Source organism: Typopeltis vanoorti, chromosome 20 (genome assembly GCF_054136105.1).
Source record: "Typopeltis vanoorti isolate ZY-2024b chromosome 20, IOZ_Tvanoo_1.0, whole genome shotgun sequence".
Classification (NCBI taxonomy): domain Eukaryota; kingdom Metazoa; phylum Arthropoda; class Arachnida; order Uropygi; family Thelyphonidae; genus Typopeltis; species Typopeltis vanoorti.
Genome location: NC_143568.1, coordinates 16,528,568 through 16,545,460, shown reverse-complemented (window position 1 = coordinate 16,545,460; position 16,893 = coordinate 16,528,568). Strand labels below are relative to the sequence as shown.

Genomic DNA, 16,893 nt, shown 5'->3' with positions numbered 1-16,893 from the left:
TTATTATTATTATGACACCTCAATGGAGTCTAAAGAGTCATAGTGGGAGGGCACACTACTCTACTTCACTAAATACATCTCATCCTCTCCACAACTACTTAATTCTCCAACTACGCCACTACTACCATCAACGCCATCTGTCGCCCATTATCACCAACAACATTTTTGTCTGTAAATTGCGTGTGTTCTGGAGGCCGATTTGTCTGTATCCGGGATGAAAAACACAAGTTTCCAGTAAGGGAAACCCTGCTACTACCGCCACATAAGATCAGCTAACTCACCTTTTTACTGAAAATTCCCATATAAGGATTCCCCTCATCACGACGAGAATCGAACCCAGGTTTTTTCCTATCGAAGGGCGCAATTTTCCGCTATTCTTATAATTGTGCTACGGTGGCTAGAAACGATCATCGTCGAAAACGCCGAATTGACCATAACGACACCCCGCTAATCTCTAGGGCGACTCGCCATATCATATAGGCTCTTCGCCGCCTTGGCAATGTACGTCGTCTCGGTTGTTATCTCACTCCATTGAAGAAAGAAAAGTCTCAATTTCCTCCTTCCTACTCAGAGGATGTCTGCTCAATTAATGCCAGCAGCACCCAGGGTTCCCGAGTGGCATCCTTCCAACTACTAACTGGACTCAGGTTTGCTTAACTTCAGTGATCAGACGAGAACTGGTACTTTCAAAGCGACGTTTCCATTTTATGCCATGGCACAGCTTCAAGCTTCCTCCTAAGCTTATCATAATCACCTGCTTTGTAGTTGATATGTATATATACCCTTTCTTGATTAATGGTCCATTTGTCAAAATAATCCAAAGTTCACGTGATTTGACAAATATCGGTTGTCTAAATGCAGAAGTTTGTTGTTTTGAAGCATAGAGTATACATCTAGTTTATTATGAGAAAAGAAAAGAAAATTACATTGAGTCTAACAAATTTAAAAAATTTATTGATTCTCTCGAAAGTCTTTAATATAAGAGATGGGATGGTGGGTAAATTTCTGGGAAACAAGAGTCTAAGGAACTTCATAATCATCAATGATCTTATTTATAAATGACTGTTCGAAGTCCATAGACAAGAACGTTGTCTTAATAAAATATACTCTTTTCATCAACAGCGCTGCAGTAGATTATAATGAGTGACGATAATCAAAGTTTGGATGAATATTAAGTCTCATGTAGGTGTTTATTCGAAAGATAGAAAGCTTCCCTTCTAGCTGATGAATAATGTATATCTTATGCATTCTCTGCTGATCTTCATTTTATGACTTGTGAGTGTTCAATTTGAAATTTACATGGATGATACTCTTGTTACTTGTCAGAATATACTGTTAAAAATAACTATCAGGATAGTGAAGCTGTTATCAGAGTGTTAATGAAAAAAAGTGATTTGAGTGGTTCCTCGATAGAGTTTGTCTGTACTAAGCAGTTTATTCCCTTAACTCTCGATTGCTTTTGAAACCTTTACTAATTTTTAAAGGTAAACTTGTCTGTCCACTTCCTTAGAAAATAACATTGGATATTTGTCCACTGCTATTTTATAGCCTCTTTTCTTAATTATCAACGTAAAGTTGAAACTCATTTGTCTATTCTGTAGTGAACTCCAGTTATTAAATCCTGTGGTTTTTTCAAACATTTGCTGATGGTTGATGGCGTCGTATTATGCACATGCGCACATAGTTACCCTTTCTGCTATTGGTTAATGTTTGCTTTCGCACATGGAGAGCGCTGAATTTTTGTTAGGCTTAATTAGGTTCTTCACATGTATATGAATTGCTTTTAGTTCAGTTGCTTGTTTCTACTTTTAATCCATGAAAAACTGAATTTGGCATATATTAGAGTTATTTTTATATCCAAACTCATCGTTAATAATAGCAAGTCAAATTTCTCAATGGGTGCATATTTGTCAGAACCTGTCACAGACAAAGTTTCAGTTGATGAGAGTACTGATCAACTTTACTATGGCGCATCTTCAATGCAAGGCTGGCGTCGAACTCAAGAGGTATGATTTCCAAATGTTTTCGATCTGTGATTTGAAAATTTAGCAGCCTTTTGTCAAGCCGTTGATTTGTTTGTGCTACATGAGTAAGCCGGTATACAGTTACTGTTCACATTAATTTATCCAAGATTTCTTGAATTGAAAGTATTATTATTATATAAGGTGCCTCCATGGAGTCAAAAGACTCATCGCGGGAAACCCAGCATTGACATACTAACCATTATTCACACAATACCAGTCAAACTTCCCCTTAAACTCATTCATAGATGAATCATTCACAATCACCTTTGGCAACGCATTCCACCCATTTACAACCCTCCAAGCAAAAAATCTAGTCCTAACACCCTTGTTAACCACACTTGCACAATCTCCAGGGATAACCCCTCGTTCTCTCCCTGCACTGGTCTTAAAAAGGTTATCACTATCAATCCTATAAAATCCTTTTAATAATTTATATGCCTCTATACCAACATTCTGAGTTTCTTAGATTGCAATGCCTTCCAATATATGCTGTTATAATGTTACTGATTAAAAGTCTGGCTAACATTATTTCTTCATTTAGAAATTGTGGTTCTACTTGAGTATCAGGATTTTTTAGTGCAGTATATTAATTGGAACTGAACAGGTTATGTAATTTTCGCGTTTGAGTATGTTATACAATTAATTGCTTTTAAATAATTTCCTGCTGTGTGCAGATTAATTACATTTTGTGAGTTTTTTTGCAGCCGTTTTAAGCCATTCATCAGTTTGTTATTTATATGGTTTCACTTTTTCAGGCCTTTGTACTTCTGTTTTGTAGCCCGCCTTTGCAGTTCAACCTAGGCTTATTCATTGTTACATCAAACAACGATTACTTCTTAGCATACATTAACATTGAACAGTAGCAAGATTCAATTCACTCATAGAAAATAAATAATTAGATTCCTTTTGATATGTGAACCAGGTTGTAAATTTCTTGATTTTTACAAAAACAGAAAGATTAAGTATACAGGTTAATTAAATTATTTCTGTGGTTTCACTTTTTCAGACTACTTTCCTTTTTCCTTTTTTGTGGATCACCTTTGCAATTCACCCTAGAGTTGTTCATTGTTAAAGTTAACTTTCTTACTAGCATTCATCAACATCAAACACTGTCAGGATTAAATTCACTCATAGGGGGAAAAAAAAAAAAATTTTATGCCTTTTGGGATCTTGTGGCAGGTGATTAACTTCTTGGTTTATATAAAACCATGTAGCTTTCTTGTAAACGAAGGAGTACGTACATGAGATGATGCTAGGAAGGGAATGGAGGTGGAGAGCTGAGATATTAGCAATATAAAATTATGGTGTAGATTGGGATATTGGTGTGTCTGTCTGTGCACATTCTTGTAAAAAAAGTTGGTTGTTTGATTTTCTCCGAAATCAGGAGTAGCAAGTTGTCTTGGTTACTTTAAGGCCAGAATTCAGGAATAGGTTCATAGGAATAATGAACTCTACAGATTATATGATACTTTCTGTATTAAAACAAGACCCTGTTAAAAAATCACTTGCTTTAATGCTTTTTTTTATTATTGTTTAGTACGGTGATAGTTGGCCTAATAAGCAAAACAGCCACACTGATATTACTGAACTGCAGTTATCTTCATTAGAATGCTACATAATAGATTATAGTGTAAATTAGGGTGTTTGGGAATAGATAACTTAGCAGAACTCATGTTGTTTCATCAAATGAATATATTCTACTGTGGTATAAATTAAATATTGATTTAATAATTCTGATATTTCATTTGTCACAGACATCATCAATGCAGGACTATGATACGTATTAAAAAAAGAATTGGGCAGACTTCCACATCCTTTGTTTTTTAACCCTGGGATGATGCCCTACAGTAAGAAAGATCTGGGTTCGAATCCTGTCTAGTATGTGAAAAGCTTTTATTGGGGCTTTTCATCTGAAGGTCTCATATATGAGGGTGGTATGGTTTTTTTTTTTTTTCTTCCAGAAACTGGTTTTTCTTCTTGCAAAAGGCAAACCAGTTAGGCCAGAACACACAGTATACAAGGATATTATGAGACTAAGTACACCCTCTGTCCAAAAAGAAACCAAACTTTTCGAAAATAGAAGAAACTAATGGCCCGACCTGTTGTACCTTTTTGTTGTCGAATGCGGCAACCTTCATTAGTGTTGTGTCAACTGTTTGACATTTGTTTCATTAGAAGCCAAGTTATAGTGCTAAGAGTGACAGTGTGTTTTGACGAATGGTTGGAAAATGAATTTCAAACAGATGGCTGCAATTGACTTTTGCGATAAACTTGGTAAAAGTTTTACTGAAACACATCAAATGCTTCAAAAAGCATACATTGATGAATGCTTATCCCATACTCAAATTTAAGAGTGGTTTAAGCGATTTCAAAGTAGTCGTGAGATGCTTGAGGACGATGAAAAGCCAGGCTGTCCAAAAACTGGACTGAGCGAAGTTAACATCCAAAATGTGCGTGATTTCTTCAAAGTAAACCCGAAATCATCCGTGAGATTGATTGAAGATGGATTGGAGTTTCCAAAATCAGCTGTGCACAACATTTTGACCGAGAGTTTGGGCCTTCGTAAATTGAATTCGCGATTTGTTCCCCACAAGTTGACCGATGATCAAAAAAAAATGTATTGAATTGAACACTGCAAGCACCTCATTAAAACCTCTTGTAAGGACTCAAACTTCCTTGAAATGATCGTTACTGGTGACAAAATGTGGTGTATGACAAAACGTGGTGTTTGAGCCTGAGTCTGAAAAAGTGCCAGTTCTGAGTGGAGACCACCAGAAGAGGAGCATTCGAAAAAAAGTTGCTTGAAGTCAAAAGTAAAGACAATGCTGATTTGTTTCTACGATTCCAAGGGCATTATCCACAAAGAATTCATTCCACCTGGCCAAACGACCAATGGTGAGTTTTATTTCTATGTTTTGAAGCGATTGATAGCGAGTATTCGTTGCGTATGGCATGAATATTGTGATGCAGGCAGCTGGTAAGTTTTGCATGATAATGCACCATCTCATCGTTCAAACATTGTGAGACAGTTTTTGAGCAAAAACCAAGTTGGTGTGTTGGATCACTCACCGTATTCACCTGATTTAGCGTCCTGTGACTTCTTTCTCTTCCTGACTTCATTTGCCAATGAAAGGAAAGTGATATGACACCATTGAAAATGTTCAAGTGGCAGTAACCACGACCCTCAACAGTATCCCAAAAACTGATATAAAAAACTCATTTAATGAATTAACTGTTCCAAACTCTGTGTCAAAGCTGAGGGAGAGAATATTGATTGAAATAAATGATTTGAATAATTATGATTGGTCTGTGTTTTATTTTCTATCAAAAGTTCGGTTTCTTTTTGGACAGAAGGTGTATTAACCAACCTATTCCATTGAATTTGGTTTCAACTGCCCACATAGTACTTTGTGGATTTACACACAAGCATAAAACAGCCAGATATATTGTTTATAATATTTTTGGTTTGTTTGTTTCTGTCATTAAAAAAGGATATAACTTGTATCAATCCAGTAACACATAATGTGGGGAATCTTGGAGAGAGAGAGAGAGAGGGAAGATAGGTATTAATATCATCCATTACTTTCTGTTGGAGAATGCGAAGAACAGCTTCAAGAACAAACAAAATGTTTCTATTAATATTAATTCCTTACAGTACACTTTTCAATAGTTTATTATTATTAAAACTCCTGTAATCCAGAGGAGTATATGGAATACTATAATAATAGTTATAATATGCCCACGCTTTAGAGATCTTCGCTTGGAGACTTGCCAAGAATAGTCGATTCATGTTGAAGGGGAGAAAGAAATGAAGGACGTACGAATTGGTCGCGAACACTCAAAATCATGTGCTTTATAGGTAAAATTTTCCAACTGTTATACAAGCAACATAGTTAACTACAATGATCATAAAACAGAAGTTAATTTTCTGACGTGTAATAATAAACAACTCATCTCACAATACGGATTGATTACCCTATTATTGGAATGGATTCTTCTTCTGTTGACGTGCAGGAGTGTTGAAAGGTCTCGAATCTGTGGGTGTACTATAGTAAGATAAACTTTTCATGAGTACCAGCTTCTAGTACTCTATGAAGAGAATTTTCCTCAAAATTATTCTGTTAATTTTCAGATTTCTCAGCTAGATCTTAGTCTTCTCCTTTGTATTTTTCCATCAGATACCTGTTGTTGCTAACCTTTCCTTACCCATTCTGTTTAAGTAACCATGCCACCTTAGATTAATTGTGCTCACATATTTCTGAATGGTAACAGTGCCAAGTTCCTTGCTAATATCTTAAGTTTTAATATGATTCTGCCATTGATGTCACATGCTCACTCCTAATTTTTCTCAGAACAGAATCTGGATCTCCAATCTTTGATCAACCATTATTTCTAACTCAGCTTTCGGATCCATAAGTTAAAATTGTATGAACACTGTCTTGACCTTGTATATAATTACTTTAGTGTTTTGTTTAATTTCTCTCTTCCATATAAATTTATTATTTGAATCCTCATCATACAACAAATGTTGCATCGTAAGGATCCATATTTTAATTTGTCATCACTAAAAATTATGCCTAAATAACCAAAATATTTTACTTGTTCTTTAAGTTTATCGATGTAGTTCAGGATGTAGCTGATGTTTTCAATGTCCCTGCCTATTTTCATATTCTCTTTTTATTGCGAGTTTCATACCCAATTTGCTACAACATTTTAGTTCAGAAATCCTCTGGGCTTGTAATAACATCTGCATAAAGCTAGAGCTGCTATTAACTATAATTTTGGTATCTGCCTAATGATGTGTTCTTTCATAATGTGATCATATACACTGGTTTTCATAAATTAAAGAACAAAGAGAAAAATTGTAGTGACTCAGTGGGAGGTGTAAGTTTGTGCATGTATCTGCCTGTGTGAGTGAGTTTTCTGTATATGGTGAAGGAGAGGTTACCATTTGTAAGGCATGTGACTAAAGTGTCTAGGAAGGACCACCCTTCAGCAATATGGCATCATTAAACTCTAACCAATAGCTTACAATATTTGTTCCAGTGAAACCTCTCTTTCAACAGAACAGAACCATATATGCAACAGTTTCCTATCCAGTGACTACAGTTCCTACAGAATTAAAAAAAAAAAATCAATCCCCCCCCCTGCCCCTAAATCCTCAGCCTTCTCTCCAGAAGGATTTCAAGAATGCCATCACCATCCCTTATGTCCAGGGTACATCCACAAAAATAGCCAGGAACTTTAAAAAAAAAACCTCTGAACAGCATTTAAGTCCCTCCCGAAACTTGTTACCCTTATATGTTCTGCTAAAGATCGTCTCCCTCCTCTCTCGATTTCTGGTGTCTATAAAGTGTCCCTGCAAGTTACTTTGGACACAGACATATGCAGAAACAACACAATATTAAATGAAACAAGTGGATATAGGTGTGGTGTCCTCTGTAGGTGCTTGTAAGAGGTATAGACTGTAAACTGGGATCTCTGAGGATTAATGTTTTCCAAATTTTGAGAAGTGTCTGTATTTATTTAAATTCAGTTGATTTTTGAAAGCAGCTGCAGATCCTAAAAACAGTCTTTAAATTTTCTTATGTGATGGAGCATTTTTTATTTTTATTTTTTTCCCAGAAGAACCTATGCATAGTTTTCAAGACCGGATTGATCATAGGCATGATTACAAATGTATTGTTTGTCCTAGCTTAATTTAATTATAATTATTTTGTAACCAAATAGATAATAATAATAATAACAGCACTCTAGCTTTGATGTAAGGTTTTTTTTTTCACCAGAGGTCAGGCCAATAGTTTTAACGGTTGAGTTAATCAATGTAACTTTAGCATATCATGCAGATTACAGTGCAGCTTATTTCTTTGTATATGTGTGTATACTCCAGTTGGATGACCTTAATGTGAAGGTCAAAATGTCGAGTGATTCTTTTGATTTATATTAAACTGAAGTTTTACTGTAACACGTTTCCATAATTTTTATGATGAATTGCGATCACTGTGTAACCATTAAGGAAAGGATTCTCCCTCTAGTCACTTTCCTACTGATATATTTATGGGCACTGCTCCTCTGAACTAGCTGCTACAATCCCCTCCTGCTTTTTTTTACTCATGTGAACACAAGCAGCTGCCTGGTCAATACCCATTTACAATTCAGATCCACGCTCATCAAACCAGCTGCTCATCCTCTGCCTTCATTTCCTCTTACACCTCGGCTTTTTAGTACATTCCTATAGTACCTTCTCTATTTGACCTGAATCCAGCTTGTTCTTCACCACGCTTCCCTTTCACAATCCTTCTCAACTGTTTCTCAAGTATACTTGCATAAATCTTACCAGGAACACTCAGTAGGGAAATATCTCTGTAATTCTTGCATTCAGTTTTATTTCCCTTTTTATATATGGGTACTATGAAAGCTCTACTGCAATCATCTGGAATTCGTCCCATCTGTCTAGGTCTTCTGAACTATGCAGTGCACCCTCTTCGAGACTTTTATACCTCATTACTTGAGCATTTCTGGTCGAATATCATACACTCCTGCTGCCTTTCCACATTTCAGGTTTTTGATGGCTTTTAGTAAGGATATGTATTCCTGATTGCATGCCTGTTGAGTATTTTTTACCACTCGTTGTCACTGATTATTTCATTTAGCAATTTTTTGAAGTAATTACTCCATCCATCAACAATATCTCTTTCTCCAGTTTTCATGTCACCATTATCCTTCATCCTGGTCTGGTTGGCCAAGTGGTTAGCGTATTCACTCTCCAGTCGAAAGACTGAGTGTTTGAATCCTGCCGTGGGCTCGAATGTTTGCGATTGTCTCTGAAAGTACTGGTGTTGGTGGGCAGTAGATGATGCAGTTCTCTGTGGTTGGATTGAGTGGTGGAGATGGAGAGTTGTAGAGTAGGTGCCCTCCCTCGATGAGTCTTTGGGCTTGAGGTGTCACAGTAATAATAATAATAATAATAATAATTTCTGAGCTTTTTCAACAGCCTCCAGAATATTTTGCTACCTTCCTGATATTTATTTTCTATGTTTTTACTAAAGTCTTCCCATGGCTTTTGTTTAGCTAGTTTTACACAGTTGTTTAGCTTTCTTACATTTGTCTCTGTATTCTCTAAGAGCACATGCTGATTTATTTGCCAGGAACTTTCGACATGCTTTCTTCTTTTCTTTCACTGCCTCTTTAACTTTCTGTGTCCACTGTGGATTTCTGATTTTTCAATCATTGCAGACATCCTCATTATATGCCTCTCTGGCTGAATCCATCAACGTTTTCTTTAAGACTTGCTACTGAATCTCCAAGGTTTGGTTCCAGTTCTCAAACTCTTTCATTTTCTTACATGTTCTTTTCAATATGAAATTCAGTTTTATCCTGCTCAAGACTAAATGGTGATCACTTCCAATTTCAAATCCTCTGTACACTCTAGTGTCCTGCACCTATCTATTGGTGTAAACACACCAATAGGTAATAAATAGTAAATTTATTCAGTTAAGAAATTATGCTAGTATGAGGATGCCTTGGTCACCAAAGCATCCTCATGGATGTACAGAAAAAAAACAACAACACTAAGTATACACCAGATGCAGGCACACTGGCAAGAAAGCTAACACTATTTTAATAGTGTGATTGTACACTCCTAACTAGCACCCCTGGATGATAGCAACTTAAAGATCTCATGATGGTTTCCCAGATGTTTGGAAAAGTGGGGCAGCTGAATTTAAAATTTGATTATGTTGGAATGCTGAGTTAGAGTTTAAGAATAGTCTGTCAGATTTATTAGAGGGAGGATTTTTTCCTCTGAATCTGGTGATCTGTATCTATGGCATCTGCTATTCCACAAGCTGTAGTAGTGCAGGTAATGGACATCATTTTTGCATACTTCTAGGCAGATATTAACTGTTCTTCGTGTTTGCTCAAAATAGGATAATGTACAGGAACAAGGGCTGCAGTACACTCAGGATGGTCCAGATGATGGAGAAGAACTTTTTGTGAGTGGATAAGGGTGTCTAGTTTTTGGTATGGCTTAGAGGTGTTTTAGAGCATATGAAATGTTTTTTGAGGTGCTCTGGATATAGAGAATGGCAATGGATTTGTGTGTTTGTTTAGGGGATTGGGTTTGGGGGATGAGCTAAGAGTTGATTATATGAAGGGGAACATCCCAGGTATGATTTCTGTGGAGAGTCTAGGTGGTCAGAGCAAATGGTTCTAGCACAATAGTGTTATCAGTTGTAGAGGTAAGACAGCAATATACTGAGTGGAAAAGTATCCTGAGTTTTTGGATGCTGAAGATGCTATGTATTTGTGCCTTGCCATGAAAAAAAAAAATTCTGATTTTGTCTGTAATGAGATATTATCAAAGCTAAGAAAGTGAAGTAAGTTCTTTCTTGTGAGATATAGAACTGCATTTTATTAGCATTGAAGTTCAGAAATGTAAGAAGGTTATTGTTTAAAGTATTGTTTATAAAAGATCTTTAAACTTGGAGTGTTCTATCATCAGTAAAATAGAGAGAGGATTGGTAGTAGTAAGAGATGTTAATATATATGTATGGGACAAAGAAAGTGAACAAAAGTACAGATCCCTGAGACTACTGAAAATTATTGTCAGGAGACCATGCAACTAGATCATCATTTTCCTCTCTGGTCATGTGTGTGTGTGGTCACTTGATATTTCCAGATCTGGGACATATCAGGTATACTGATATGGTAGTTTTTGGTAAGTAGGCCTCTATGCCAGACCTGATATGTCCCAGTCCTGGAAATGTGAAGAGTGACCACATGAGTTTAACCTTTCTGTGTCTTGTGTCTATGTCCAAAGATGGGTGTTGATTGGGGTCTAGATTTGCTGTGGATTGAGTGTGATCAAATCTGTATTGGTGGTCATTGAAACATGTTTTCTGCATTTGTCTTTTTTACTACCTATTAACTGAGCTTGTTCTTTGCTTCCTCAGCCATAGCCAAATTAGCTGTTCTTGGGTGTGGACAGCAGGGTTTTCTCCCAGTTTATCTGGAGTTTTTCATCCCGCAAGTAGGTAAACCAGCCCCGTGCACACACGCACGGATCAGTCAGGAATACTTAAGACAATCCCTCCAGCCATAGGTCTGAATTTTCAGCTATGCTGGTCCTAAGCCCGGATAAAAATGGGATTGAGGTGGTGCCGTACCTCCCCGTAAAAGGGATTCACGGCTGTTGAAACCATATGAGAGAACCAAGAGCTTGGAAAATTATTTAGGAGCTTTTTGAATGGCTTGGGAATAAAAATTGCCTCTTAGCCAGAATAATTTCAGTTATTTTCTCAGACTGTGTTCTGATCAGAAGAGCAAACTTGGAGAAGAATAAGTTGGTTCAGGCCAAATGGCAGTTGTCTATATCAAATTTTCATTTTAAAGCAGTTGAGAAATCATTGGAGTATAACAAGAATCTGTATTTAAAGAAACAACATGCGATAAGGTTAGAAGAGAAAAGCACTACAATTATATGGTGTCAATGGGGCATTATATTGAATGATATAGTTTATATTTAAGTTGTAAGGCAGCAGTTAGAATTGAAGAACGTACAGGAAGATTTTTATATAACGAAACCTGTGGTGAAATTCATCACTAAAAAACACACGTACTAACCATAGTAATGACTATTTAATTCGTAAATATTTCATCCCAGTAAATATAACTGTAAAAAAAAATATATATATATTTTTTTATATTTAATTTACTTCTATAACATGTGTATATATATGTGTGTGTGTGTATGTATATATATATATATTTTTTACAGCTATATTTAATTTACTTCTATAACACGTTACTGCATGCATATTGAGATTCCATTGTAATCATGCATCCTAACTGTATGTTATTCCTAGTATTGTTTGAACTACTGTACTGATGATGTCCCAAGATACTTGGGATGAAATATTTACGTATTAAATAGTCATTACTGTGGTTAGTACGTCTGTCTGTTTTTTAGTGATAGTACAGGAAGATGGTTTGAAGTGAAATAAAGTTAGAAATTAAAATCTTTAGGAAATGTTTGACATCTCCATAAAGAACTAAGATTTTTTTATTTATTTTATTTATTTATTTTTTTAAAAATTTATTTACCATTGAAAATGGCTGGAAAAATATATCGATTGGTAATCCATTAGATGTTGAAGAGATTCACTGATTTTGTTACTTGAGTCCAATGATGAGAATGATAGAGTTAAATGCGAAAGTGATATTTGATAGTAAATTGTATCTGAGAGTAATTTAGTAATTTCTAGATTGTAACTGAAAATAAATAAACCATCATGTATTATATTTGCAGTGTTTTTTTTTTTTTTTATCACATTTTAGCACATACTAGTAATCAATGTATCTCTCAGATACACGTAACCTACGCTGCAATTTTTTCGACTGCAACCTCTGCAGGGTTAAAATATAAAAAATAACAGAAAAGAAATAATAAAAATTAAATACGTTTCTTTTAAGATAAAAAAAATCTACTTAGTCTTAAAACATTTTCAATTTGTTTTCATTATTTCACGGCTCCCTCAACAAGACTAACAGCCCCAAGGGGACTGTTAGTCTTGTTGAGGGAGGATGAAGGATGTGCTGACATGAGACTGGTTGAAGCATAATGAGGATAGTACATGCGGGAATTTGATGAGCAAAAACGGCAATCAGACCATGAGAAGTACTAGTAGTAGAAATCGTGGAGGTTATCCATTTTGGATGTGCTGACATGAGACTGGTTGAAGCATATTCCATTGAAAAGGGAACTTGGACAAGAGGCTATCAAAACTGAGTTACTGAAACTGTCATTGTATGGTATATTTTGAAGGTGAACTGGAAAAGAAAAAGGCCATGTTAGGAGGATGGTGAAAATCATCTTTTATTTTGGTGAATAGATGGACACTTTCATTAATCATTCCCAAAGGGTTTAGATACTTGTGAGTGGTGGTGGTCTTTATCATTAATGCTAAACAAGCACTTAATTGCATTTTTTCCAGCATGAGTGGGGAAGCCAGTTTGAATTATGGACATTGAAGTACTCAAGGAAGACAGGCTCACTTTTTGGGTATTTAGTTTGTGAAAAAAAAATGAATAGATTGGCAATGTGTATCATTTCTGGAACAATGAAGACTGCTCCATCATATTGGCTACCAGTTTTGAGTCACATACAACCAAGACAACCCGATTTGCAAATATAACAAAATTTGCCAGAACCCACTGCTTCCTATACACTCTGATATTAACAGCCTTATATCACAGAGGTTTAAGTCAAGACACCTGCCTATTATAATGGCACAACGATTTGTCACTGAGGGCTATGATGCAACAATAGCATGGCAGATGGAATGGACTGCCAATGCCCCGGTAATCTGCCAGACTTTCTTTAACCCAAACAGCCCTCCATCAGGGTTTGACACCTCGTAAAATATGGAGCTCCCTAAATAGGGTTCGCACCAACCATGGTAGGTGCAGAGCTTCCTTATTTACTTGGGGAATAAGGAAATCTCACCAAACTCATCTTGTTTGGTGAGGATAACCAAACTACACAACATATCACCTCACAGAGCCTTCAGACAGTAACTGACTTTATAACAGTTTCTACAGATGCTGTTGATTAGCTGTTGACTTAGGCATTTAATTTTATGCTTATTTGTATTATTTTATGCATTTCGTTATCTTGTACGTGGTTTTTTGTGTGTGGTGGCATATGCATGTATTCTTTTTTTTTTAACCAAATGCTAAATAAATAAATAAATGTTATAGAAATTGAGAGCAATAAAGAATGCAAATGAGCGGTGAAAATACATAGCAAGGAAATTTTGAATTCGTACAGATCAAAAAAGGAAAATTCTTGACTTATCTGATGTGTGATGGGCAATTTAACAGTTGCCCAAGTACTGCCCATGTGATGGAAGGAAATTGTGTATAGTATAGGTTAGATAATTTAGATGGACATTGGTTGTTCAAACTGCATTTTGGAGTTGGAAATGATAGACTGGGCAGATGCATATAAGTGGCAGGGCACATCATTAATGTTGATGTTAACTAAGAATATTGATGTGGAGGGAGATTTTTTTAGCACTTATTTTTCATGAATTTTTTTCTTATATAAACTACTGAGAGGTTTTATATAATACATTTTTTTTTTTCAAATTTTGATGGTTTGCAATTACCATTCTGCATTCACTTTACCACTTGGTTCTTCCTCTTCCAAGGTTTAATATATGATTAAAGAAACCAGAAAACATCTTTAAATGTCAACTTTAAAAGAGAAAAATGTGCTCCTTGTGTCATTCACAAAAATTATGGATGACATCTATTTACTCTGCAAGTGTAGCTGTCTCGTGCATGCTGAATGTAGAGCAAAAGTGTAATGCAGAAAAAAAAAAAAAAAAAACTTAAATGCTATGGTGTGGTGCCAAAAAGAAAAAAGGTACTGAACTTCAACACCCATTTACTCCATAACATATATCATTGTAGTTATTCAGTACTTTTTGTGCTATACTATACATGGTCAAAATAAATGCAAAATTTAGAAGGAAAGAAAAAGTATTTTCTTCATAACTTTAATAATTTTTACCAGTAAACTTTGAGTAAAAATGCCTTCTTACTTTAATGTGTTTATGTGTATTGAAATTTGAATTTTCACTTAAATTTGATACCTGAGTGACTTGTGAAGAATAGATAGAACTTTGTCATGTTACTCTGTGGTTCTATGTATATCGTGGAATTGCTTTTAACTCTGAAGCACTGAAATCGGTGCTTCAGGGTTAAAAGCAGCATATATAGTACATGTAGAGTTGAATATAATTGATGATGCAGGAAATCTAAACATTTTGTTGAAAGTTAATGTTTCAACTGATATTACACGAGTGCAGTAATTATCTGTCGGATACCATACAAATTTCTTTCTATGTAATTATTGGCATCTTAAAATCTCCTGTGATTTTGGGCTTTTATGGACTTTTTTTACATCTTGATTTGTTTAGTTGTATTACTATTATAATTATTAGATCTCCGGGGAGTAGAGGAATCATTGAGAGAGAGGCGACACGTCACCCACACAAGTTGTCATGCTTTTCATACTAGTCGCTCACAGTTCTATAAGAGAGAAAAATTTAGTGTTACCCCTTTCTTAACTGCACACAAACTTAACTTCCACTGATGCACTCTCGTTCTCTCCCCATCTTCCATATGAAAAATTTTGTCAACTGATATCCTGTAATGTTCTCTCAAAAGTTTATCTGTCATATCGCCCATCTTTCTTCTGTCTACCAGTATCTACAGTCCACTTACGTTATTAGCAGAATTAATTATTAGTATTTTTTTTTTTTTTTCATATTTGATTACTGCTTCTGATATTGTTTGTTTTATTTCAGGATGCTCACAATTGCATTATTAATTTTGATACGAACACATCATTCTTTGCAGTATATGATGGTCATGGGGGTAAGTTTTTTTTAAAGTCTTTGTATTCATCCATTTCTTTCATCATTGCATGCTTATACACACATGCAGCATAGCCCATATACACATGATTCTTAACATTTGTATTAGCTGTGATACTGTAAACATTTCTGTTGTTGACCACCAGTTTTTGGAATTGTTTCAATAATGTAATGCTTACAATGATGGTATACATAGTTTGTTTGGGTATCTGTCCTGAATAAGTAGAATCAAGATTTATGATGGTCATGGGGGTAAGTTTTTTTTAAAGTCTTTGTATTCATCCATTTCTTTCATCATTGCATGCTTATACACACATGCAGCATAGCCCATATACACATGATTCTTAACATTTGTATTAGCTGTGATACTGTAAACATTTCTGTTGTTGACCACCAGTTTTTGGAATTGTTTCAATAATTGAAATGTTTCAATGTAATGCTTACAATGATGGTATACATAGTTTGTTTGGGTATCTGTCCTGAATAAGTAGAATCAAGATTTATAGGGAAGAATTATATTATTCTGATAGTCTATTCAAATCGTTATTGGTCGGACTCTTACCCATAGGGCTTTTTTTTTTTTTGCTTATGCATTATGCTTATTGAAATTTGAGTTTCCATTAAATTTGACGAGATATGATTTATTTTGAAGGCTGTTGGTAGAATTTTGTATCATTTGCTTAGATTTTAATTTAAATGGAAAACAAAAAAAATTCTTTTATTACTCCTTATTTGAAAGATATTCACATACACACACAAAATTATTAAATTAGATTTAAATGGATGTTGACTAGCAGCTACTTCTGTTCTTACAGTCTTAGAAGAAAATGGAGAAATAATGGTTCCCATTCCAGAGAATATTGCTATGAAAATATGTATAGAATTGGCATGAATCAGAAACAGGATATCTGTAAGAAAGTGATTGGAATGAATTTCTGAAAGAGGAGAAAGTAAGCTAATCAGATTGCCCTGTTCTCAACATCATATAACACTTTTAGGAAAGTCCAATATCCCAAATGTGTTTAGGAAAGTCCAATATCCCAAACTGGACACAACTGGTGACCAGTAGCCAAGGGTAGAAGGCAGACCATATGATCGTATTTACCAAACATGCCAGGGTTGTGTGGATTTGTGATTTATATAGTGTTAACAAATGTACAGTTGAAAAGTAGTCTCGAGAATTTTTATTTTAGAGGGGCTGATAAGGCTTATTATGATGTACTTATGCCTTGAAAGGCTAGAGAAGTAAGGCAGCCCAAGAAAAGAATTGTGATGTTGCCTAGTGATTGAATACAGTAAGTGAAATTGTTCTCTTGAGATATGAGACGATTGTATTTTAGTAATATTGAAGTTCAGAAGGGTGCCCTTGACAAACCTTATGGTGGATAATCATTAGAAGAGCCAATACCATTTTCATATTTATA

General features: G+C 35.3%; 1 protein-coding gene across 2 annotated transcripts in view; it reads left to right on the top strand.

Moving 5' to 3' along the window:
- Positions 1–1,730: 1,730 nt before the first annotated feature.
- Positions 1,731–16,893, top strand: part of LOC150095253 (protein phosphatase 1G) — a 167,263-nt gene continuing 152,100 nt past the window's right edge. For both annotated transcript variants that reach the window (XM_090410084.1, XM_090410083.1), the window contains exons 1-2: positions 1,731–2,006; positions 15,401–15,470. In XM_090410084.1, coding sequence (XP_090266210.1) covers positions 1,896–2,006; positions 15,401–15,470 — 181 coding nt within the window. In that variant the 5' untranslated portion in view covers positions 1,731–1,895. The remainder of the gene's footprint in view (positions 2,007–15,400; positions 15,471–16,893) is intronic.